This window comes from Bombus vosnesenskii, unplaced genomic scaffold, assembly GCF_011952255.1.
Source record: "Bombus vosnesenskii isolate JDL3184/JDL3185 unplaced genomic scaffold, Bvos_JDL3184-5_v1.1 scf7180000013295, whole genome shotgun sequence".
In the NCBI taxonomy this organism is placed as follows: domain Eukaryota; kingdom Metazoa; phylum Arthropoda; class Insecta; order Hymenoptera; family Apidae; genus Bombus; species Bombus vosnesenskii.
The window spans coordinates 7,590,708-7,618,235 of record NW_022882946.1 but is presented as its reverse complement, the minus strand read 5'-3'; the positions used below and the strand labels follow the sequence as shown (position 1 = coordinate 7,618,235).

Below are 27,528 nucleotides of genomic sequence, written 5' to 3'. Positions count from 1 at the left end.
AAAGTCCGGCGTTTCTCTCGCAGGTTACCGCTTGCTTCGAATCGCACGATGTACCCGATACGTGTAACATCCGCTGCCTCTTTCTTTTAATCGTATTACCAGACTCTATATTCCTAGAACCGATCGAAAATTGAATTAACCGTGTCCAACGGTACCTTTGAAATGGTAACGTTACTTGAGTAAAGAAGAGGATGAATTGCGGTTCGTATCAAATTTAAAATTCCAAAACGAAGTTTATCCCAGTTCTGAAGGTGTTAATGTCCATCGTTCTAAGATATTTACCGTTCCTGTTCTGGTTACTTTTACTTTCCTAGCAATTAATATGGCACGCATCCGCATTAAAAGAGAGCTGGTTTGCTGATATACCTGCTATAAAAATGCCATTAGCAGAGAAATCACGATGATACAAGATAAAAATTTGTCGCTTTCGCTCATACGTGACTATTTGGTCGAATATAAAGTTCCGTGAAGCGTCTTTATCGAGTAAAATCGAATCTACCGTTTCCGCCCTCGCCAGGATGATCCTCCGTTAACTTCGCGAACGTACCACGCCTTCTCTCATCCACGGTTCGTGCCAGATAAAAATTCCCCTACGGGCGGCGACAATGCTTTCGCCGATCGGACGTGACAGGATGAAGAGGTGAGAGGCGAATAGGGTGGAATTTGATACAAATGCATGAGAGACCAGGATGACACGGACCCGGGCGAAAGTGGAGCGAAACAAATAAGGCTGGCTAACGTGGCTTTAGTAGCGGCTATATTTTTTTTCCCTTCCTCTTTTCACTTCGTCCCGGGCATTATTCGGCGCGGAGAGAGCTCCCCGGCCGCTCTATACATATATCAGCACGAGCCAGCCTGTACACGCCTTTATCTCCAAGTATATCGCGCGAGTAGATAGCTGGCGTCCTATATAGGGAATCGTGACTTCGTTTTAAATTCTCTCGACTCGGGGTAACGTCGTTCCGGAGAGAAATCGCCCTTTGCACCGACAATAAGGAACGATAGCGCGGGAGGATGAAGGGCGCGAGTATACATAGGGAGGAAAAGAAGCGAAAGCCTCGTGTAGCTATGCATTTCCTCGATGCACACACCGTACACGTCTCATGGCATCTCCATCGATTTCATCGATCGTTTTTTTTTTCAGCTGATTTACGATGTCGCTCGTCATCAAACTTTACGCTACGTGGCTGTAACGTGACACTCGATTATATGCTTACTTTGCTGGCGACCAAGGAACCCTACTCTATGAATTTTCGAGGCTACATATGATTTTTCGATGAATTTTTCGAACATTATGTGTTACACGAATACTCGATGATTGGTATTATTCGCGTTCCAGGGCGAATAAATAATTGAGTGTCCTGGTTGGAAGGAAGTGGCGTTTCAGTAGATTAGGACGGGTCTAGTCAGATATATCGTTGAAGAGATTTTTCTAAGCCAATTCTTCGATCGAAGAATTTCGAATTTCTACTCTTAAGTGGGTACTGAATAATGCAATGTGTTATGCAATCGTGTTTCGGTAGATCAGCAACTTCCTGAACGGATATCATATCGAATATCATACTAATTTTTTGAATTATTTGTTTGATGGAAGAATTCTTATCTTTTCTCTTCAAGTGCTGAAAAGTGTAACATTTTACGCGCCAGACATTTTTATGGAGTGACATACTTGATTTATAATAGGGTATAATATAATATTGCTTAGCTCCCAGACCGTAATTAAAATCCAAACTTTGCAACAGATTAAAACTTTACAAGTCGATGCATACTGTATTATAATTAAAATGTAGCTTCCGGTGTCGGCGAACAATAACAAAATTCTATCAACGAAATCCCTTTTGACCATCCATACAAAATAAACGGTTGCGACAAAGGTATTCTTGTAACCCGAACTTTCACGAACAATTGCAAACTTCCGAGATGGTTTGTGCTGAACGAAGTTGGCCGAACTGGAAAAATTATTCCACATTCGCAGTGTTTAACATTTGTATAAGAAGCAATCGAGCAAACGCTTACTTGAAGTGTCGGCCGCGAGCAAAATGGAATTTACTGGTAAATGCTTATTTTATTAGGCGCTGATATTTCTTCAATTGCTTGATTGAATTGCTCACTTGGCTGATTTATTCTTGGTTCAAGCGGATTAGTAACAAATGATGTCAAGCGAGCTGATAAGAGGAGTGGGACGTTCTGTTAAAGGAAATGGATTGGCTTAAATGACATAAAATTTTTGTTCCTTCAGCTTCAAGACATAGATCCAAACCCAGTTCCAAAACCTAGGTTTATTTCTGATATTTTATTAAATTCACAGCGACTATTCGTGATATTTCAATTTCTACCAGTGTATTATATATGCAGGGTGGTTGGTAACTGGTGGTACAAGCGGAAAGGGGGTGATTCTATGCGAAAAAAGAAGTCGAAAATATAGAACAAAAATTAAAAAAAAATTTTTTTTTTAATTTTTCCATCGAGACAACGACCTACAGTGAGATCCGGTATAAGGAGACATGATAAAGTGCACGCGTACCGAGCGAAAATCTAATGTCGATTTTCTCGAAAACAAAGCCTCAAACGAAAAATTTTTATTCTATATTTTCGACTTCTTTTTTCGCGTAGAATCACCTCTTTTTCGCTTGTATCACCTGTTACCAACCACTCTGTATAATACAATTAGGAGCCATCGGAGAATATTTTCCGTGTCTACGTAAATGTTTCATAATACTCGTTTAAAACGATCCAAAAGTACATTCACCAGCTTGAATTCGAATGATCAAATCAATTTTTCTCCATTAACCTAAAAGTCACTTCGGACAACATAGGTATCTCGATCGTCGACGTTGATTCGCACGTTGACTAAAGGCAAGAGCCAAGCGCTAGTATAATTTCAAACTCCGAAACGTGAACGTGATCGTCTAGAATATATACAAGACCGACGCAACGGTCGACGGAAATCCAGGTCGCCTTATGACGAGGCTGGACCTCCGAAGAATCTTATCGAACTACGTGAAAATCCGTGAACCGAGTTAAGGGTGGAGGACCAATGAAGGAGGTTGGGCTGGACGATCGAAGGACCGACGACACACACGCAAGGTGGAAGGTGTTGAAGCGTAAGTGGATAGAAGAGGGATGATGAGAGAGGATGGAGAGAGGAGTAGGTCGAAAGGAGAACTTAAACGCGGAATAGCGTCGAATAGGCGGCACTCGTCCGGTGCTTCGAGCTGTTCCGCCGATTTAATAACGTAAATTGTGCGCGGCTCGCTTTAGCAGTTCCGTCACGAATTTTTCTAAAGCACACTATCGAGTGTTCGGAATCCTGCTGGGAATACAGAGATCTCTCCCTACAGAACAGGGCTGTGCGCGACATCCCACGAGGCCCTCCTCTAACCAGTCACCTCTTTATTCTTTTCCTCTTTCCGCCGTTGCTCTTCTCGTCTGCTTTTTTCTTCCGTTTTCACGCTTCTCCTTCGTCTCCTTTCCTTCTTTATTTCGTTTCATTATTCCTTTATATCTTTTGTTCTTCCTTCTTCTTTTCATCCTGACATTCGATACAGTCTGACTTCTTCCTTTCTTCTGCATCTCCTAAGTCGATCGCGTCATACGATTCTAGACCATACCGACAGCTTCAGCGTTCTTCGCGTAGATAACTCGAGGTGATGGGACTGCGTCGACGAAAGCTAAACGACGAATTGCAGCCTGGTGCTTACGTGACTCGCATTCGACCGTTTTCCGACTAATATGGCAGCCGTGAAAGCGACATGGTTGAGCTTCCTATCCCAGACGTTCTTACCTCTCGACGACTCCTGCTTTCTTTTCTATTCTACCCCCTCTTGTTCTTTAGACGAGCAACCTTAGGCTTTGAGCTAGTTGTAGGGGAGGTCGCGGCTGAAAGAGAATCGGATATGACGGAGACGGTTATACGATATATCGAATCCTGGTACAGAGAACTTGCTGATGGGGTTTCGGGGATGGCGCGACGCTCGCAATTGCGTCCGTAACTCGTAGAACAATAGACTCGGTCGGGAAATGGAGCTTTTCTTCTATAAAGAGGAATTTCAAATTGGTTTACAAGTTCCTTTTTTCCCAGGGCTTGTTTGCCCCCATTTCCTCACGGACTACGGGGAAAATTGAGTTCTATCGATGTCGCGTTACAACGTCGTGTTTACCACTGGATTCGCCCGTACTCTTTTACAACGGACAACTATACGACTCCCTGCTTGTTTCAACCTGGATATCTTTCCACGAAAGACTTCCTGCCTCCGTTGGAGGATAAACAACGAAAGAATACATCGGCCGACCTTTGAATTCTGCTTCGCTTTTCTCTAACGATCGAAAATACACTCGAGTCGAAACCGGTTTCACCGGTGTCTTTCCTTTCTACCGTTGTAAACTCGCGAGAGGGAACAAGCACGAGAAAAAGTATACGAGCAAAGGGAATACGCGAGGAGCAAATTCAAGCGAGGGGTGAGAAAAGCGTAACAGAGCGTCAGAAAATGGAAGGAATCGTAGGTACGGCGTGAAAGGCGTGGCAGCGCGCGTGGTCGAAGAATTTCCAGTTACGAAGGCGCTCGGTATTTGCATGTGAGTAATGAACCTGGCACGATGGGGTTGAAGATGAGACAGAACGCGACGCCCTGGAGGCGGCGAGTCTCGAGGAAAGGACGCGAGCCGAGCTGATATCAGCGCCTACCAGACGCGATAACCTCTCATGTATGAAGTGTAGTTAACCGGCCACTCGGGCAACCCCTCTTCCCAACCCCTTCTTTCGCCCTTACGTCACACCGTCTGAACGACTTCTCTCTTTGTCAAGCTCGTTCCCCTTATTTACCTTCCGCCTCCTTCTTTTCCCCGCTGTTTGTCTCCTCACCATGGGACGGACGTCCCATCTGCCCAGCCGTGCACTTCCATTCTCTGCCACCTAGTTTTCCTATCCAAAGTGCACAGCTCTAGAAGAGTTTGCCGAATAAAAGGGTCCCGGAATGTCGTCCACGGAACTTCCGAAGTCAAATTGAATGAGGACGCTCGCAGCCTGTGATCGGCTCAGGCTCCTGAAATCCGGAATGGAGACTTTATCGATGAAAGTTATTGTTGTCTCGGGAAGAAAATTCCACGAGGCGGTTATGCGGATGGATAACATTAGTTGGTGGCGCAGGAAGATGTGCTCTTTGTCGGAATGGAACGATTGGTTGTATCTTTGAATTGAAGTATCGTTTATAGCATAGGTGAGTATGCAGATCGTGTTGCTATTAAGATACGTTGGTACGTAAAATGGGTATAAAAAGTATTTGCATATCGTTGTATTTATTATTGCGTTTGCATATTAAAATAATCAGGTCCATTAAGTTTGCTGCCATTTGGCAGTACTTTCGTAAGACTACGAAAAATTGCTAATATAAAAATGAAATGTAGGACTTGATAAATTAGGTTCAAATATTTGTTTTTTATAAAATACTAGAAAGAATTTGTTGGAAAGTAACGTTATGTAAAATGGTATGATATTCGATATTCTTAGAATTCGATTCAGAACAATCACTAGAAGGATAAGATAGACAAATTAAAAATGTGTCGAGGTGATACACTTTTATTCGAACTAATTGTTTCTTAATGGAATGTTAGACAAAGTTTCTTGAATTGATAGTTTAAAACTTTACGCAAAAGTTGATTAAGTTAATCCATTGATTAACATCATTATGCTACCAAATATTCTTTTTATGACTTAAATCAGAAAAATTCACTATTCAATAACAAGAGAAGAAGTATCGAATATTCGACGAGATATATCTAGTGCCGGTATTTGTTCTCTAACCAGGCGGTGGAAAGAGTTCCTTGATCTGATGACCTAGAATGGATAAAGTTAAAAATATTCATCATTTATGAACAACGAAATTAATAGTATTTCTTATTTTGTTATTGAATCGAAGGAACCGGAGCGAATAACCCAAGATACGTAACTACGAAGAGAATAAACGGTCATTATCTAACGATAATTCCGTTTACGTTGATGTCGGGGTACTTTCTTGAATCTATAGACAGATTCTCTTATAAAGGGAAAAACACACCGACAGAAGAGGGTCACGCTAGTTTTCCCATAAAATCTGCTTTATGGGTTGGGTTGTGTCACTTCGCGGATGCTACCGAAGTTTCCAGACTGTCGTCATAAAGCGCCATTTTCACTGCTCAGAAGTGCCTAATAGAATTGCAACGTACCACGGAGGAAAGTTACGATTAAAGGATAAACCGTCTTTTTCCCGTCCGTTGTCGCGAGAAGTCGAACAAAAGAAGGCCGTAAGAACGGTCGTGCGATCAATCTTCGATGAACGGGCAAAAGTTTTTTCATTTAATTATTTTTAAGCGGCGCTCACCATCGACTATGGCGTTTATCGTTTGTTTTCTTCGATTTCGGTATCGAACTCGCCACTTTCTGAAAATTGCATTCCAGCCACACCAGGATCGTTTCATTTCCTTTAATATTTTTCATAAAATTACAACGTTACAACGAGGGACAAAAGCAGTCGTGTATTACGCAAAAATGGGCGCAACGATTCAGGTGGCCTTTAATAGCTCCATCATCCACCAAATTACAGTGGATGCTGTTCCCAGCCTCTTTCGCTCGTGATGTACCGAGTGTGCTTTTCACGCAATTATCTCGAAATGGCCTTCGCAACCGATAAGAAGCCACGCACACGGTATAACCAAGAACGAGGGGAGGAAATACGTGGTTCTCCTGTCTCGTAGTTAACATTATCATCTATGTAATTCGTCTGGCAAAACGCGCACATGCATCTTCACGAGTCATCATTATCAAACATATTATTCTTATTCGTTTCATCTGAGAGAATCTTAAAGGATCCACTCGACGTGTCTCGAGCAAGTCTCCAAGTCTGAGAACAAACTCTTATTCGTACTTATTGCGTAACGCGGAGAAACAATTTCCATTTACGTCGATAATGGCCGCCGAGCATGGCGTTCGTCATTAAATCAAGAGGTCGATCACGTATAGATAGATGGCCGCTCATTGAACGGGTAACTAATGGCTCAAGTACGTAACTTGAGTTTTAGCTTTACCGGATAGCGGTTGGCTCTTAAAGAGATTATTTCGAGACCCTCTACTCCGGACCGTTTGGCGAACCATGGCCTATTCCTTGAAGAGCCTCCTATTCTCTTCCTATGGCTGGCTCCTTACGCTTCCTTGACTTCCATGAGGTACTCCGTCTTGTCTTGCCCGGTAACGATGAATATACTCGGCGGAGGATCGAGAAACTGCGGGTTGCCTCTCCTTGCTGTGAATCGGACCGTACCAGCGGGCAAAGTAAAGCGAGAGAACCAGCAGAGGACCGATGGAGTTCATCAAAGAGTGCCATTTATTATTTAGTTTGCTGCCGGGGGAAATTCGAGTAATGGAGTTTTGAGTGGTCGCGATATTTCTTAGTGTCCGCGTGACACGAGGACACTCGCTCGGAAATTTCTTTCGAAGAAAAATTACAAAGGCTCCGACGATATAGTGGTTCTTGACGTTTCTGTTCGGCCGTTATTGGGATATTAATTAAAGATAAGTGCTGAAATTCCCTGTTAAATTGTATCGAAACCTTTACAGTTTATTATTGTACCAGGTGCTTTAAAAGGTAATTTTATGGAAGTATCTATATACGTGTAAGCTGAACATAACTGTAATATTAATCGAGATCTGTTTCTTTGGTAAAGTCCTACATAATTCTGAAGTTTCCTCTCAACTTTCTAAAAGACCGTATCTAATAATAATTTATTAAGATGCTCGTAAAATATAAATACCGCATTCAATTAATATCTCGATAACGTCTGACAATTATCGTCACGAACTACTTTATCTCCGAGCCACTTTCATTACATGCTAAAATATTTTCATCGACAGCTAATTCCGCGTTAAACAAAATGAAACAATCCCTATTACTTGAAATATCCTGTATAATAACAATTTATCAAAGCGCTGCTACAGTTCAAACTCTAACATTTCTCTTCGTCTGACAAGCAATGTCCAGAACTGTTGTATCTATCAGCCACTTCTATCACAGGTTAAAATATTCTTATTAACTGCCGATGTTCCCCATCAAATAAACAGATGGCAATGATTCGTACTTAATTCGAAGCCTACCACTTTTCGTTAACGTTAATTCTGGTTTCCGGCGTTTCATAATAAACGACTACTTTGCGCCGTGAAATAGTAGGCGTTAAAGTTCGCGATAAAAAATGCTACGGCACCCCGTCGTAAACCGGCGCACTCTAAAGGGTGAATCATAATTGCTCACTTTGTCGACGCGGGGGTGCGAGCGAAGCGCAGACCGGCCTGTTAAAATATTTCCTCCGGCTGGCGGCGTTTATTGTTCTCCCTGTTGCCATTTCGTCGTGATAGGCGGCCGCATGCGCGCGCGCGCGCTCTCGTCAGCGCGGCCCGTGAAATGTGCTTTTCACGGATACGACGGTCGCTCCAATCAAAGCTCGCGTTCCCTTGCCAAGGAACTGTTCCACTCCGAACGAAATATCGCGAGATTATGCAATTTGCGGGAAACACGCGAAACGCGTACCCATTGTCGTCCCGGGGAGGAGGACCGACGCATCTGGAATACTCGCACAGCTGCTAATTTATGATTTACCGTTACTTTCCCTTTCTACGACCAGCGAGTGTATGGATCCTCGCGTAAAAATGAAACGAGCCACTTGTATTCGTAATTTTCGGTACGTTAAGCGAAACTCGGTGCGCGCACGAAAGGACAGAAACGCGGAAATTGGATGCCACGAAGATTTGTTTTTCGAGGGAAACAGATTGGAGAATCGACCGAGCGTTTAAGGGTCGTCGTTGCGAAGCTTCAGTATTTTTAGATGAGGGTGTACAAAGAAGAAAAATGGCAGCTTTTAGGTTGAAAATGTTACAAGCTACACTTGCGGGAAAAATTGGTTGGTTGTTTGAGAATGCTGGTAATTGAATATTCGGAATATTTGACGATCAATTTGGAGCGATGTTTTTAGAGGGTTGAATAATAATGTTGATTGATTTAAGTAATGTATTGACCGACTGTTTCGGTATAAAAATAGAGAGAATCGTTCGAAAGTATCCAGCAATTGGATAAAATGATTGGTAGCATGAACGAAACGATAAATCAATATGCACGATATGTAACCGTCGACTCTGTGTGAACTCTGTCAGTGCGCTTTTACGTAGCCATCAGGTGGTGTACAGCTGATACGAAACGCTGCCAGGAAAACACGATAAGTCAACAGAACATCGATTTAACACGATGGGAAACCTTTGATAAAATGATTTTTACCTAGGGAAGACAACATCGTTGTTATACTTACCTTTCTTTTTTCCAGAAACTATCTCGTCTAAAGATTTTCTGGTCGTAAACCAAAATTACTCGTTGGACGTAAAATCGTGAACAAGTCGGGGAACGACCACATTTAAAAGTTCCACCGCGAATAGTTTAGCGACCGTTGGTTACTGACGCGTGAAACATTATTCTATCTTGCGCAGAACAAAGGTTCGCTCTGGTCTGGAAAAAAGTTAAGTCTGTCCATTGTTCCTTCGAAGCACTTGCTTTTCTTTTTTCAGAAGCTAGACTCGAGTCTAGCAATGGAAACGTTTGCGTTTCGAAACCAATGAAATTCTCCGCCGTTGAGTCCTCCACAACGAGTTTTCGAGTTCCGCGCGCGATTCATCTGCACCAACGTCACTGTTTCTCACCGACAATAGCGATACATTGAATAATATCGGGTCCGCTGGAGGACATTGAAACATTTTCTGCCTTACCTTTTAAACAGCTCGTGAAACCGCACTTATTGTTTATTGCAAAATATCGCACAACGAGTTCTGTCGTGTATTGTCGCGCACGCGCGATATACGCATTTTGTATGCGCAAGTATAGAAGCTGGAGTGTGTGTGTAGACGCATCTTGTATTACATGCTGGCGTATTTGCGTGTTGCTTTACATACTGGTGAGTTTGCGCACGTGCGCACACAATGCAGGTCAGCAGATTTTGATGGCTGGATCGGAATACAGAGAGGGCTTCGATTTGTTGTGGGAAGGACGCACAAAGGTTTAAATGGAGTGGAAGTTAATTACAGCAAGTGTGTTATATATGGAAGATATTCGAACGTAATTATTATGATTCGTGATTTTTCAATCAATCGGTGAATTGTTTTAAAAGAATTATTTATTTTCTGGTCGAAGGTCTAACATGTAAAACAGCGAAACACTGTTAACCGGTTGACCAAACAAATAGTACAACGTAAGTGAATTTCGTCATGATCCTAGATAAAATTCAAACCTCGTTTCTACCATGTTAAATCGGACTATTGAATTTTGTACTACATCGAATAACAGCAACCGTGCTTAGCAAATTGCAAGCCGACGTTACCCATTCAGAAACAGTATCAACTTCCATATCAGATAACGTCTTGTATTTACTCATCCCTCTCGTTTTACAACGAACTATCAAAATTCAAATTATCAGCAACGTTTAACACAATAGAAGCTACGTAGAAAAGCACGGTGCATTGTACGATGCCTTTGAATTTTATTTTTTGTTGGACTATACACCGACACATTGTTAAAGAAGGATGTCAAAGTGCCTGTGAGACACATAGATGTTTTTTCATACAACGAAGTTGATGCGATAGGAGAAGGAAAGGTCAGTCAATGCGTGTCGATCGAACAATGTGCATCGTGTTTAGCCATACCATTTGATGCGGTTATTTTTCTTATACTATATTCACGCAATTAATATAAAGTCACTTTAATGTTAAATATTTGATAATTTGTAGTTTAGCATTATTACACATTGTGTATTTTCTGTTTACTAGCTCGCTTTCATCATTGCGAAAGAGAATTGTTCATTGATAAACAGTTAAATTCAACATTTTATACGTTATTAAATTACACTGTCGGAACTTGGAGAAAGTTTCATTGGCTGTTGGCTTTCAAAGTATGTGTCAAGTCTCCAACGCTAATAAGGGTTCCTTGAGCGTGCGGCGACCTAGATAAGGTCATAAATCACCTCCCAAAATATCAAGTCTACTTTACCCCCTACTCGAATACCAACCATTGTCCACTGATCCTAAAGCTCACATAACGCCAAAATCGATCGCAAAGTCACATCCTAATGTCACCCTGACCATTAACCAATGTTAAACGTTAAATCTTCGAAATTACTGTAAAAGTCGTAGAAATGCAATGGCAGGAATGAGTTGAAATCTAACAAGCGTGTAAACCAGAGGTTATAAATCTAACTAAGGGTACGCCAACCGTACTGCGATTCGTGATTTAATAATCCAACCATCATCCGATAATCGGAATTACTCCCTTCTCATCCAAAACACAAATTCGATCGTGTAACATTAATTTGTGACAGAGATAGGATGTAGAAATTGCATTGCCTGTACCTATATCACTACGTTGCGTGAATATCAAGCTAAATGGCACCCAATAATATGCAATACTATTGAGAATATGCAAGTCAGAATTTATTTAAATTTCTCCATACTCAAAGATGATTTCAAATAGTTACATTCAAAAGTTAAAAATTCGCGAAAGATATAGCGCGTGCGTCTTGTATTTTTAGTTTTAAGGTAATTATTTGTTTGTTAGAACTGTGGTTCAGTTACTTCATCTAAAATACAATCGTCTGCTTTTAAACAAATAGTCGATGATCTAATCTGTTGAAGTTGCGTAAGAGAGCATCGTGTCGAAAACTCAAATGTCAGTTTCAGCTGACAGATAAAATAAAACGTTTTTATTTTGAGAAAATACACCCACAGTTTTCCTCCATATCTGTATGGTACGCAAGTACAATTGTAAATTCGTGTAACTCGTGTAAAATATAAATACATATATACGTGCAAATCTTATATTATCAATCCTACCAGTATTATTTCAATCTATTTTTAATTAACAAGTTATCAACGAAATACCTTTACTGATTTTAAATTAACACATGCAATGCGTCGCACAAAATCAAAGGGGTTCCTGATGGCGAAAATCGATTTTTCTGTAACATATGTTCATTCGTCCACGCGTTATCCGTAAGAAAAGAAGAAATCCCAATGGCGCGTATGTTCATTCGTCTCTCGTATTGGATGTGTTAATCAAGAGGACATTGAAATAAAATGAAACGAATGAGATGAAAATAAAATAAATGAAATGAATTATATCTTATACTTACTCTAATTCTCTTAACACTTAAATTGTAAACGTGGGTATCCCGTGTTCTATCTTGATCAGGTTGAGTTCATCACAAGGTGGCAGATAAAAAATCTTTCTCTTCCCCTGCGTAAAAAAAGTTATTTGGCAAAAGTTTTACGGTAATTTTAATTTAGAACGTTTGTTAGTTAGTTTGTAAGTACCAACTACTGAAAAATGCATCGGACATGAAAGACCCACGTTTTTACACTTTATGAACACCGTAAAAACGTTTACGGTCCAAGGGTTAATTAATATTAATATTTATTCGTCTATTAAAACAAGTGCTTGGTCCGGCTCGTTTATCATAAACCGTTTGTTTTCATTAACTTAAAGCAAAAAATCACGCCAAAGTATCGCAGTTACATAAAAGAAAGTCTCTTGAAAATTCGAATACAGGTCAAAAGCGAGCATCGCCCTGCAGTCAGTCATTGACACGATTCGAACACGTGTTGGTCGCATTGGTCGAATGTCGTATTTGATCGTGTGCTTACACAGGTCCATACGGACGTCGTAGTAGCACGATGAGAGTCGCGTTGGGCTTAACATTGCCACGACATACCTGTATATCATACAGGACATCGGGCGTCGATCGCGGAAACCTGGCCGGCGTCGATTATTGCGTTAGTCGAACGGAAATTAATCGGTCGGTCGCGACCGCTTTTCGCCTCCGGTGTATCGAGTTCGCGTGATTCGTTCTTTCGGCGGGGCGCGTCCGTTTTATGCGATACGCCATCACCCCGCGCAGCTATGATAAATACCGTCGCCTGATTTTCATACAACCGACATTCCACCCTCCTCTCCAAAATGCTGTGGAAAATTTACGAGAAATCGTGGATTCGACGGATTCCAGGATTTATGGAGATTATATTTAGTTATTGAATTCGTTTCGGTGCGCTCGGCTCGTTGTAAACGCGTCAGCTCTTTATTCGATCGACTCAGTGTGAGGATACGTTTCGATCGTATTTCTCTTTGATTCGCTGTTTCAAGTGGTGGAGCGTTTCGTTTTGATAAGCATTTTTAAATATGAATAGCGTTTTTCTCTTTGCGTTTACGTGCCATTTTCGCGGACTGAATATATCAAGGAATTTAAGATTTTTTGGTATCATCAAAAAATTAGAAACACGTGCGGAAATTTCAATTTTTCAATTACAATGGTAAGTGGTAGATTGTTCTCGCCTGTTCCAATTATTACTGAACGTAAATCTGGAAGATTATGTATACGTTATAATTATTTAATCTATATAGATAATGTATTATGCCAGAGTATGTTTCATGGAAAAATATTCCGGTGTTCGTTTGTACATTCGGGTGTACAGGTGCATTCAAATTCTTAACATGCATGTGAATAACGCTTTGATTCCTAATAACCTCTGTCACTATAAAAAAAACGCTAATTTTGCTAAAAAGATAAAAAAGTATTGAAATTTTCGAGTAGTCCCAATTCGGCGATCGTTTGCTCTGCATGAATTCGATCGGGGATTTTAAAAACGAACTCCACGTTATTTCTCGTTATTTAATACGTAGGCGGAAATTTCACGAGAGTTCGAAATATTTCTCGTCGAGCGATCGCTTTTATTTTGACCAGTACATTTATTAAGACCGAAAATCTGCCGTTTAGCCGTCCGATGGTTTTACCCGATTGCCGAGTAAGCACGTTCTGTGAATTCCGCTAATTGCTGCGCTGATTGGCGGAAATCCAACGTGTCCAGCCGTACAGAGTGAATGCTGGTCATTAACGCGTTTAAAAGTCCTCGAAATGTTCGAGTTCTACTGATACTCGTCTTCCGGCGCGAATCGAGATTCCGAAATGTCTGGCACGATCGTCGCATCACGTGCAGAATTCGAATTCGAATTCGAATTCGACTTCCAGAAATTCTTTCCACGACGTCCTATTTTTCGAAATATAATTAAAATTTCACTTTGTCGGTGGCAGTTCCGCTACGTCGAAGCTCCGCTCGTTAATTCGATCCCTTTTCCTTTAGAATGTTACCCGGCGTTTCCGCCTTCAAAACGTCGTTTCCCCGTGAATATTAACGCCGACCTCTATTTCTCTCGCCCCACTTCGTTCTTTACCCTTCTACTCGGGTCATTTCAATGCGAGACACCCATCCACGACGGTGTCGTTTGTATAGCAATTTAATTAAGTAAAGCTTTAACACAGATATCTGCTTTCCCGACTAATGAAAAATATAAATTAAGTCGCTTTAATAACAGCGCTGCACTCGGAGAAGGAATAACGAGCCGGTAAAGTATCGTCATCATTCGTGCATCGTCCCCTGTCTTCCTATCACTTGATGCGAAAACGAGGGAAAAGAGCTCGTTTTGTCGTTTGCAATCACTTACACTTAAGATTCGATCTTTGATCCTTTTAATTAAAACACGAACGACAATGGAGGAAATTAAAACTTGTCGAAAGATTGAGAAGGAATCGCAGATTTCTTGGAAAGATATCGACAAACAGGTTTTATCAGAATTTCAGTGGAGCAGGTTGGGCATTAGTCAGACCTCGTCGAGATTCTACGATTCGACGTTTGTGTTCGTTGGCGTTCTATGCTAAGGGAATCGCTCGATTTTAGAAAAATTCTACTCGCTATCGAAGGCTCTTCAACGTCGACTCCTTGTCCATTATACGTACAGTTGAAATGGTGTAGAATTTTTGCGCCGTTCCGTGAAATCGATTTCGATTTTTCGAGGGCCAAGACGAGCCACGCGGTACTCTGTATTGAAATCGAAAGGACCGTCGGAAACTTTACAATTTTTCCTGAGCAGACGATAAACGTTGCACTTTGGTCAACGTTCCGTATATTTTCCGTTGAATGCATGTTGCTTTATCGGTTCTTCGATTCGGTAAGCTGAAATAAATCGAAAATGGAAGAACGCCGCAGCGACAGCGTTCCTGTCGAATATGCAACGATCAAAATACATGAGAGAGAGCGAGAGCGAGCGAGAGAGAGAGAGAGAGAATCAACAGTAAAGATCGATCGCATTTTAATATTACCAACTTGTGCTTTTTATATTGAATAACTTTCTTTCAAAAAAAAAGACCAAATTTAACGATATTTTACATTGTAGATAATTTATAATTTAGAAACCATGGAGCTTTCTATCGACTGAAAGTCTCGTATAAAATATTTACTTCTATATTATATGTACTTATGTACAGAATTGACGCGTAACACCGATTAATTCTCTATGTTCGAGCTTTTTATAGAAACTTTGAACTGCAAATTTTTATAGAAACACGATGTAGAATAATTCTGAACAACATCGTTAAGCTTCCCATAGGCTGCAAATACGTTTCCATTTCAATCGTTTTCTAACAATCTGAATAAACATCAATCAGATAAACAACCAAGTACGTAAACTACATTTTTGTAAGAGAAAAAGAAATAAGAATCGTCAGATCATTTTCTTCTCTGTCAGAAACATCTATTGCTATTTACCCATCGAGTAAAAGATTTTCTTACTTCTTGGCCACGGTGAAGCGCGTAATCGCCTTAAACGAATCTCAGACCGACGAAACGCGAACGTTCTTGTCTCATGAAAATTTCACGTGAGCAGTGCGCGGACGTCAAGTTCTAGATCCGACAGAGATCTTTACCGGGCGACAAAGTGTCACGGTGTTCTCCCGATCGAATAACCGTGTTTTCTCGAATCCTCCGGCCGTTCGAAGGAAAGAGACGCGATTATTCGAAGGTAGCGAGGTGAGCACGGCAGAAGAAGGTTAAAGGAGAAACGATCGAGTCGCAATTCAAACGGAATCCTGAAGCTCGAATACGGCGTAATCGAGACGAGGCACGCGTTATCGATTGATCTCTCGAAGGCAAGCTGGATCCGTTCACGAAAAAAGAAACGGTTGGACCTAAGGTGTATCTAACAATGCTCGGGAACTACCTACATAGATGTTATCCTGTTCGAAGAATCGGTAAATCCTTGCTTAACGACGATCGACTTAGAAGACTTTATAGTTTCCTGCACTTTTCTCCCTGTAACACGTTTTCTTCCAGCCCCCAGGGAGGCTTACTCACCGTTCTTCTCTTTCCACCTTTTCCTCCCCCTCAAGTAATCCGTGATACATTAGCCGACGTAAAAAAAAAATAACGAGTTTTACGTTTTTACCATCTCTTCTCCAGTGTTGTCCGGAACTTTAATAGGTATATCAACCTTGAATTTTATTAAATGTATTAGGCTTACGGCCGTACAGAGTTAGAAAGTTATCCTTGGAGAACGAAAATTATTCCACTGTTTCTGATAAACAACTATTCACAGCGAATAAATAAGCGTTATAAATAAGAGACGTATTCTAATTGAAATACTGTTACCTTCGCTAACATAGCAAGTATATACAGTCCTTTCGTGAAATTTAAAAATTCTGAATTGTATTGAAATATTTTCATAGAGGCAAAATGTGCAACGCAAAACCATCTCATCGAATTGATCAATTTCCTCCAAAATTTCTCTGTCCCATCATCGTGACGTTTGACGAAAAAAGAAACGAAAATGAAATACTAAATACCTTACGTGACGATCTTGTTTCCAATTGCATCTACTTTGCCGCATTCGCCGATTGTCTCGGCCAGACTGCGTTATTTTGTTGGAGCATTCTCTCGACAGGTCGCGACGGCTAGCTGAAAATCTTTCTTGAACGAAGGTGTCGGCGGGGCTTGGTTGTCCCAGGAGGTCGAACGGTAGCTGGCAACCTGTCAGAATTCATTAACTCTGTCGCTTGTATCGTGTTTTTCCCTTTCCACGAGGAAACATGGTTCCCGGGACGGGACCGTTGCACGATTCGCAAAACTCGGTCGGAAGTTGGTAAACCGGCGTCGCGGTGGTTCGCGAAAAACCGTCTGCGATAATTCTGTCTAGTTGGTTGACGACGCGTAAAGGATCCCGCGGGATCGTCGGATAGAAGATCGGTTAAAGAAACTGGCAAGTTGGAAAGGAAGACAAAAAAAGGCCAGGGAGAAAGGCTGACTGGTTGGACGAATGGAAAGGAATGAGCAGTTGGGGGAAAGAGGAGTGGGATCGCGAAGAAGGAAACGGAATAAAATTTGCATCCGAAAATCCTTTCGTTCGGCTCGACCCCCTCGCGTATCCTTAGTCTGTTTCTCTTCTGTCTTGTCTGGCTTCATCCCGCGGTAAGGCTAGGAACGTCGGCTCGTCTGCATACGACGTAATGACGGTGCTCGACATGCCGTGAACGGAAGAAGGAAAGTCCATTGGACGGAAGCCGGGCTCGCTTCCGCATCGTAGAGCCTGTTTCGTGTCCCGTAGGCTTGTTTGCCTTGCACGGGCTATCGAACCGACACAAAAGCTACAACAGGCATCACTCTAGTTTGGGTCCACTCTGTGGAACCTATTCACCGATATCGTTTCTGTCCCCTTTCTTTTCTTTATCGTGTTTGCGCACCTTGTTTTCGATCCGAGTTTATAACAGCTAGATCGAATGAATCGATGGACAAATTGGAATTTGATCGACGATTTCGGAACTGAGAGTCCGCTTTACGATTTTTCCGTAATTTATCTTATATTTAAATCAGTGGCATTCACTGCTGTAATACTGTGTCGAGTGCGACACATCGAAATATTATATGTGGCACGAAGAAAGTATATTTCATGATTTATACAGATGATTCTATATTTTTGGTATTAGAGTGTATAGATAAGTGAATAAAATACGACCCACGAAGACTTTATTAATTAATTTTCACGTTTAAGATCATCTTCATGGTATAAATTCTTAAATGAAATTCTATCAAACCAGAGTCACGATCTATACTTTTATCAAGCCTGATACATGATTTACCTTTGCACTTAATTATTTTTATTGAAGAATCGAAGTTCAAGTTATAATTGAAACTAAGTTTTCTTACTGGTATAACGTATCTTTGTCGAGATGGAAAGAAAATTCGTACCACGAATGCGATTCGATGTTATTCGAAACGTTAAGGATATTAGAAGTAGGATATCAAAGCGTGGAATATGGTGGAAGTTCGCGCGACTGAATTTCTTTCTTTGAAAATGCCCTTCTTCCGTTTAAATGGGCAATTTAAGTGCCTAACGATCCGCTGAAACATTGAAAACGGCTTTTTGCGAATGCGTCGGAGATCCGTCGGGTTAGACGACGAGTCTTGTGTGCGGAATTAAATTAAAATTAAACAGGTTCCTTACTTGTAGGTAAAACCTAGCGTTCCAGAGGTCGGGGAAGGAAGTTTTTTGATATTCACAAATGGTTGCTCGCAAAGAGTACTTGTTAGGTGAATTGCTCGAGAAATTGTTCACAATCCGACGATTCTCATAGAGCTACGCCATGTTGTACCAGGAAGTAGATTCGGTTATGTTATTCTAAAGGCAATTCAGACTTCTCGGAGTATAATTCAATAGAAATTTGAGTGTACCGGAGTGACCGGAAACGACGTTTATTTTTAACGTTTATTAGATAGGGCGTCTAATGAATTCGATTCTTCGCCAGATAACGATGTTGACCCAGTTTTATTTTACATCAGCGTTTCACCTTTCCTTAGCTTTTTCCCATAGTTGGTATTTCTCCATTTATCGCACGATACAATGGTACAAAGCGTAGGTGAGTAATAGGGTATTCAATGCGACGTTGTTTATTTAAAATTTATTGCGATAGCGCATTAACAGAAAACTTATACCAACTTGTAATTTAATACACTGCGTTTTTGGTCTGTGATAAATTACCTGCCTTTGAATCATTTAATCGTTCTTAGAATTAATTTACATGATTTACTCAAAATAGAAACTCGTAACGCACACCAGACAGAGAGAGAGAAAGAGAGAGAGAAAGAGAGAGAGAAAGAGAGAACTTTCTGGTTAAAGGATTTTAGAATTTAAATGAGTTACTATTAAAGGAAAAGGAAAATGAAAAGCTGAGAGCTCAAGACAGGACATTGTTACAGGTTGCAACGTCGGATCCCAACGTCTTTAAAATTCAAATACACAATCGTGGAAAATAAAGAATGAGAAAAGCGAATTTATCCTGGTTTTCAAATCGTCGTTGGATCGCCTTCCAGAATCCAACTAAAACGTTATGAGAAGTGAAATATACACAAACGTCTATAAGCCAAAGTCAAGAGAATTCATTATAGATCGCGAACTCAGACTTCAAACGTCGAAAAATTCAAGTAAAATAAGGAGAGCAAACCTTGTTAACTCAGCTCGGAAATTCCTTGGCTATCGAATTAAAAAATTGACGACCTTGGCATCTAAATATTCCACCGTTGTGTATAAAGGGATTTGCAAAATGTAATCGAGAGATCATTTCAGCTCGCAAAGAGGAAATTTTTCAAAAAAAACGAGCAGTTTTTCGCGGTGTCGTTTAACAACAACGGTGTCACAGTTCAACGAACTATCGCAATGTTGTGTCACTCTAACAACGCACGGTTTACGGTTGCGTGTAATTCGATCTTTTCCACGCTCGTTATTGGCTAACGATCGATAGTTGCGAACAATTAGAGTGAGAGTAAAGGGAAGCGAAGAATATCAACTGAATGATCTCTCGATAATATTTTTTGCCTTTTATTTTTTTTCGTGCTTTAATCGAACGAGTTTCGTCGCTCTATATTTTCCGTTGGTTTTGCCTGATCTCAACCTACCGACAACAAATCACTTTCGTCGGAAATGGGGAGAACGTACAACCTAATTCTAAACGCGTGGCCACGTGATCGGCTATTCAAAGCGTCCGATCTCGAAGTTCCATTATAGGTTTCGGGTACATGCATACCACCATATCTTACAACCTCAATACAGGACGTAACACTTGTTTCTGACGGCTTTACGAGCCTCTTCGTATTCTATAGCTATATATCAGATAGTATACGGGGTTGGCCTCGCATCCTTGAAATGTTACACGGAAAACAAAGACGTGTTCTTCCCCGCTCGTGTGATATTGAACTTTGCCATCATATATTTATATCAGATAAATTGCGCCGACTTTTCCCATTTCGCCTGTATCGTATAAACGGTAAAAGCAGAAATTTGGTCTTATTTCTTTTCCGAGTTGCTTCGGATGATTGAAATAAAATTATTATTGTACTAATTTATGTGTTCCACGTGGAATTTCTTTTTGATACGTAAATTAAATCAAATAGCTATCTTTCGGTAATTATGTCTAGAACTAGCAGAGTAAACCAAATCGATAATTATGATTTTTTCTTGTTTTATAAATCTACAACGTGCTGCATACCTTGTAATTTTAATAATCTATTGAATTATTTTTCTTACCTTTACTCATTCTATATTCATTTTTTTAGAACAAGTTTCATACTTCTGTTTCCAAGAGCTCTAATATTAATCAGCGATATATTTCCCTTACTTTCCCCAATTATTTGTTATTTCTCTATTTTATATTCATTTTTCATTGTCACGTTTCATTGTTTATCGTTTTGAATTGAATCCTCAAAAAATGCACCACTTATGAAATAATCTGACATATTTACAACACTACTGATTAAACCAATGCGGTAATTTAACTCCTAGAAATGTAACTACAATAACTAAAATTTAATTACTAGTTCTGATATTATTATTTCCTAGTTTCATTGAAGGCTTTGCTCACGTGTCTGTCACTGACGCACAGTTTCTACTTACATCGTGAATATCCAAAAGTTAAGGCGCATTCAATTAGCGCTAGGCAAATCCGTGTTGCGTAAATACAGGCTTAATACATCACATGCCGTTTTAATACCACTATAATGTTGCCAGATTAAAGTTGTACCGCTACTAATTATTTCTAGCCCTTCCAGACTATAGCCGGATTGTTTAGAGCGCGGCCTTCCTTTCGCTCGTACAACCGTTCTACCCACTCGGACTACATACGTACATAGTTGTACACGGTCCGGGAACTTCCTACATAGGACGACGCGGTCGGAATAACTAGGAGTTTCAAACGAATCCCAGGGACGCTTGGTGCACAAATCTATAGCATAGGGGAAAAGGTCGTAGACGAAGTTAAACGACAGAAGTGTACGCCTAACGGATGCTGACGGCAATTGAATTCGGTAAATGACAGAGTCTTTCGTTTTGATCTTTCGATTAATATTTTATAATGGAACATTGTACTACAGGAATGATTCGATCGCAATTACGTTGCCATTCATTAAATATAAAATCAAACGTATAAACCTACATTTATCGATAATAAAATTTCGCACGACTCACACAAAATTCTCTAATTTTTTAAACATACCTGAATCATAAAGCAGTCCTTTGAAAAATCTCGCGCATACATTCTTGAAAGAACGTAACACATACGGACTTTCCCATCGAACAAATAACTTTTCTTTTTGAATAGACAAACTTTCCTGAAACTTCGTATATTAACTCGTATTGCGGGATAATTTCTACGTGCTCTTTTCGACGGATTCAAGAGTAGATCAAAGCGATAGCCGCGTTAATCAAGAGCATTCAGCTTCGAAGGCTAAAGGTGTGAAAAAATAGTGTTGTAACTGAATGCTTGAGATCATAGATCTCTTAGGAATGGCCACGTCGAATGAATCACATAGGGAAATACAGAGAAAGAGAGAATGTGCGAATGTGAGAATAAATAGTCGTAGGAAATACGTATACCAGTGTTTTTCCGAGCATACAATGTATCTAAATCACATTATATTATTATTCAAATATAATATTTCTCGCCTTTCATATTCTACATGTCAGGTCTATCTATAATGTAATCCAACATTTCTAAAGTATGAAAGAATGTTAGTATGTACACGGATTAAATTCGTTTGTATATTTGATAAATCAAATAAACTGGGATGTATACATCCTTTCATATCTGATAAATCAAATGAATGTAAATGTGTACATTCGTGATGCGAAATTTTTGTTTGGACGCCGTACAAGCAAACCGACGTTAGGATGTCCGCGAGATATGTCAGACGTTAATGTAGCAACGCGAAGCGCATTTGCAACGCCGGTTGTCGTCCATCATCGTCTACACGCGTGAGTTGTGTAAGCTGCGCGTTCGTGTAAAGCAATTGCCATTACACGGTCTCTTAACGTTTTCTCCAGGAACGATCGTGTTCATTAATAACGAAGGCGCAATTAAAATTTTATAGCCGACGAAGTTACATTAATGAATTATTCATGCGGGACACGCGTGATTCTGTGTCTACGTATACTTTGTAAGATTTCTTGTACACGATTTTAAAGCTGGCTCTGACCTACATCGGGGTGAAAAGTTCAATATCCTTGAAATAAAAGCAATCTCGAAGCGTGAATAATATTCCACGTTTTTTTAGCGAATACGACTGTGGAATCATTTTTCTCAAAGTTACGATAAAAATATATTATGTGAAATTGACTTTAAATCCAAATAACGTGAAATAAATTCTCAAAAAGAAAAACATTTCTATGTAAATATCAACTTTATTTGTTCATTTATTATTAGATAAATCGATCATTGATTGGTTGGAATGTACGGTAAAGCTAACTACGATTTCCTCTTTCAATTAACAATAATTACAAAGCGTATGATTTGACCAAGCGCAAACGAATGCTATTAATGCTATTTAACAACATGACATTTAATTGAATCCAATGATGTAGAAGTCGGTCGAGCTTTATATGGCACACAACGACCCGTCCGATCCTCATTCGTGCAGATAGGGGACCTATAGAACCTTATCCGACACGATGGCAACTCGTAGGGCCTGATTTAATGCGAATAGAGCATGATTGGATTCCATTCCATACAGACTCGATTGGATCTTATTCAATGCCGATAAGATTCGATTGAATCACATCCGATACAATAAGATTCGATTGAAATATGTTTGATACCTTCATCGATAAATCATTTGGCAGATATTTCAAAAGATTAGAAAAAATATTCCTGTTATAATCCAAAAGCGTTAAGCGAGACTCAAATCTATTGTTTTCGCGTCTGACCTAATGCGGTACTATTCTACTGTGGCTGCCCGTTTCAATGATATGCCGGTAGATCTATGTCAAGAAATTATCGTAGAATTTAGAACTGTGAATCGATACATAATCTTTTTAAGATTTAAACACGTTTAAGTTTCATTTAGTTAAACAGAGTCGAATCAAATTTCGTTGCGGTGAGATTATGGTTGCATTTGCTACTTCACATAGGCAATGTGAATTGAAGCGGGAGCTTCGCAGTTCTACCGATTTCAAAGAGAAACGATCAAGTTCTGGAAGACCGAATGTCAGGTCGAATTGTACCTGTTTCAAAGAGTTTCGATTGTCCTCTGTAACATCGGAGGATACCTAGTCGAATTCCACTGTCGTTCCATTGTGCTCGAATCACCTTATGATAAATTCAACCACCGGTTTCATCGGTAAAATACAAATATGAAACATTGTCTTTGAAAGAATATCTTAATCCGTTTATTAACTAATCGTTTATCTCTTTATACGGTTTTAACGTCAGCTACTACAATAATTTGAATTCGAAGACTTTTACAGAGATATAAATCGTATTAATGTCAATACGTCGACTTATATTACCAACAGGTTTGAAACGTTTGTCAGTGACGTTTCTGTGGCGTCTGCAGAGGATTAACAGGGATTATACTATGCGCAGGTTATCGGCGAGAACACTCACCACCTTTCGGCCATCACGATGCCAGGAACGTGCTCGATGACCGATGCGGTCAGAATCGTCGACAGTTAGTGATGAGGAGGAGCAGGTTGTCGGCTCGCCGATGGCTCAGGTCACCAGCAATATGCCAGTTCTCGAACCCAAGCGGGATCTGGGTCCTTTACGAGGACTTCTGATCGGCGTTTTCCTCCTGCTGTCCCTTCCACGGTGTCGCTGCTTCGACTTGGGTAGGTCAAAAGTTCAACATGTTCTTATAACATAAATTATGTTTCGTTTTTAGTAAGGCAGTTCATTCAGGATGTTATTTCTGTCAAATACTGCTTTACTATAGTAATTTTGATCTGTCAAGTATATATTGCATTGAAAATGATCAATATTTTATTTTTGACATGAATAATAGCTTCCTATTTGATCGTAAAAATTAGTATCACTTTCTTTTTTCTAGAAATGAATTTTCATCGTTTAATATAATTCTATTTAGTAGCATGTATCAGTAAAGAATTGAAATCTGCAACTGTGGTTCCGAAAGATAATTTAATGAAATAATGTAACTTATAAAGTGTTCCATTCTCAGGAGAAATGGATTACATATGGGTTACATATTTCATAAAACAGAAATCAATATAGAAAGTGATAATTTAAAAACACTTTTAAATTCTTCTATGAATAAATTCTATCTCTTCTGCAATGACCGTAACAATAGAAAATGTCCATGTCAATTCGAATATCAATTCCTAAGTAGCTCCTCGTAATACGAGAGACGTCTCATTCATTCTTTTCGGTAATATGATTACATAAATATCCTCATCCAATAAACGTCATCAGACACATACAATCATGCCCGGTTCATAAGAGCGTAAAAAATACTTGATATCACGGGGGGTTAGAAGCTTCTATAATTCACTGGTTGAGCCGTAGTTCAGTAGCAGGTGTGGCCACGATGACCGTCGTTAAAGCGATTTCGACTGGCTGGAAAGGAGAAGATTCTCACACGAATGGGACACGGTCAACAGCCCACGTCCGTGGCTGTAGTCTGTCGTGGAAAACGTATACCCGGTGTCGTCTAACTCATGGTTCGCGCGGGTCATTTCGCCAGATAAAGGAGGAGAAGGTGAAACGAAGGAAAAATATTGTTCCATTTGTGCGGCGACTATTCCACGAAAATGAATTTACCTTAGTTTTCTCTTTCCCGTTGTCTTCCAGCGTAATATCGCCGGATGCTAAAGCGGAGAAAAATTATTCTGGAATTTTTTTCCCCCTTTGTTCTCGCGCGTATACACACACGGGAAAACACACTATGCGGCGAGGTTAAAGTGGGGATGAGGGGTAAGCTACGCGACATGCAGCGCCTCCAGGGATTCTGCACGGATTTCTTTTCCCTTGATACGATACGACAGAGATAGAACGAGTACAAACATGAGAGAGAAAGAGAGAGAGAGATACAGTTTCCCCGAAAGTCGGGCTGTAAAATTTAAATTTTTCTACTATGCGCATTGGCAGCAACGAGATGGAAGCAAGCCGGAAGCGAGTGCCACTTTGGCCAAGGTAATATACAATTACTACGGCGTGTTGCACGCGCCAACGAGATATGTACGTAGTCGAATGCGATTCTTGGATGCGACACGGACCGCACGAAAATTTTATTGATTTAGCATATTTTCCCGGCATTCAGCCTGGAAATTGGAGGAAAATTACACGTGTACATACGCGGCTGTAACCGCGCGTTATGGAGTCCGCGAGATGAATTTGTAAAGAGGAACGAGGAACGTTTTCCATACCATGCGATGTTAGCGCACCGTTTATTCGTTAACTGCGATCGTCGTGTTTCTTATTTTCGCGTATGGCTCGTTTTTTCAAACGTCGTGTCACGTCACTTTTTATCATCCCTCGAAAATGTCGCGCAAAACGCTCCGTTTTCCATGAGAATTTGCTGTTCTGGCGTCTCATTCGCGATGAACTTTTTTGATTTTTTAATTTACATTTACGATACATTACCATCAAATTGCAACGTGCTTGTGTCGAGAAAATTAGAAATGACGGTAAAATACGTGAGAACGTAAATGGAGATATCTGAATAAATCTTCAGGTAAACAATTCTACCCTCAAATTACGTATACATACGTGCGATGTCTAGAACTGTTCAGAATGAACCCCGTCGTTATTCAGAAAGATTAATATTCATTATTTTTCTCCGAGGCCAGGAAGTCGGCCGCTATGAAACTACGCACTCAGTTTCTATTGTACGACCGCAAATGAAATGTCAACGGCACGATGAATTAACAATACTATCTAATAACTGCTCAGACGCAGGCGAGCAGGCATACGGCATACGGCATTGTGCCGATTCATTCGCTCGTGCTATACGCATCCAATGTCTCTTATTGCGTATCACTTACCCGTGATGTGTTTGTACATATTAATTATCATCAACGAAGAAAGTACAGTGGCTACAAACAATATTTGCGCACACCGGTATTTTCCAATGAAATGTTTCTTCATCAGGTTCTACATTTTATTTTTGTACCTAGTAGAAAATTCTCCTAGCGATACGTAAATACTACGATAAATATAACGGTGTACAGATACTTTCCGTAGTAATTATATATCATTCATAATACCTGTGAATTGTCTCCTCCTTTATGCCTTTTCTTCTCTTTTGTTCTATCAGTTTACGTATCGAAGAAAAATCGATCCGACCTCCCTTTCTTTCCTCACTCTTGAGATTTTTGTATTTCAATTAGCCAGGTTATTTGCATCGAAGGCAGAGAAAACTAGTTGGTTCCCTTTTCAGATGGATTTAATTAACGCCAAATATAATCAAGGCAACGCGCAGAGCCGGCTGCCGATCGATGGGTTTCGGTATTCATGAGTCAATAGGCCATATTATAAAACGGCTCGGGAAGAAAAATGGCGTCAAGGGACGATCTTTCAAATTGCAAATTGATTAGCGCTTTTCTGGTACGCGAAAACGGTAACCGGTTGTATTTCATCGCTCCATGCGTCGCGTCGAATTTATTTTATTGAATCGGGCACTCGTTTTTCCGCCAACTAGTTTAATTAATACGCTTGAACAACGATGAACAATGAGCCCGTTTAAGGATTGGCAGTTTAATTCAAACGAAACGTGAATTATGAACGAACGTTTCGGTGCTTGGCCTTCCGTGTACGTTCGAAATAGAAACAATCCTTTCCCGTTGAATTTTCTGCCAAAGAAGATTATCAACCGACAAGCAAGATATTATTCTCCTCGTATTATTGTCTAGAAGCAGACACGTTTTCTTGAGATACATGCGCATGATACAGTTGCGATTCTGTTACGAGCTTCGTAGTTCAGGATTCCTCTTTGTTCGACTAACCATCAAACGAAAATAATCTGAATTGTACTGCGATAATAAATTGTATTGTCCGCTAAGAATATAACGAATCTACTCGTAAATAGGAAGTATAAAGAACGATCGGGTTTGAAATGAATCTTGAATGACGCTATTCAATATTAGAAAATTAATCACTAGTAATAGTTTTATTATAATTTTATCGCATCAATCGATCCCTTTGTCTCTGTTCTTTTTACAATTAATTAATATTATTTGCGTAATTACTTACCTAACCTCGGATACTAGGTTTCAGAAGGAATCCGTCAGCCGTGTAACCAAGTCTAATTGGTGGTTATGTAGCAAAGCACAGAGCTATTTTCCTTCCTCAGCCTTACGGAAACGAACAGAAACACGT

At 40.2% G+C, this 27,528-nt stretch overlaps 1 protein-coding gene across 7 annotated transcripts in view; it reads left to right on the top strand.

Annotated features, from left to right (window-relative positions):
* LOC117233208 (discoidin domain-containing receptor 2-like) overlaps window positions 1–27,528 on the top strand; it is a 221,480-nt gene that overhangs the window by 85,616 nt on the left and 108,336 nt on the right. For 6 of the 7 annotated variants that reach the window (XM_033493292.1, XM_033493291.1, XM_033493287.1 and 3 more), the window contains one exon: window positions 23,782–24,026. In XM_033493292.1, the coding sequence (XP_033349183.1) occupies window positions 23,846–24,026 (181 nt within the window). In that variant the 5' untranslated portion in view covers window positions 23,782–23,845. Of the gene's footprint in view, window positions 1–23,781; window positions 24,027–27,528 lie in introns of those variants that run through there. The other variant, XM_033493294.1, reaches the window with a different exon arrangement.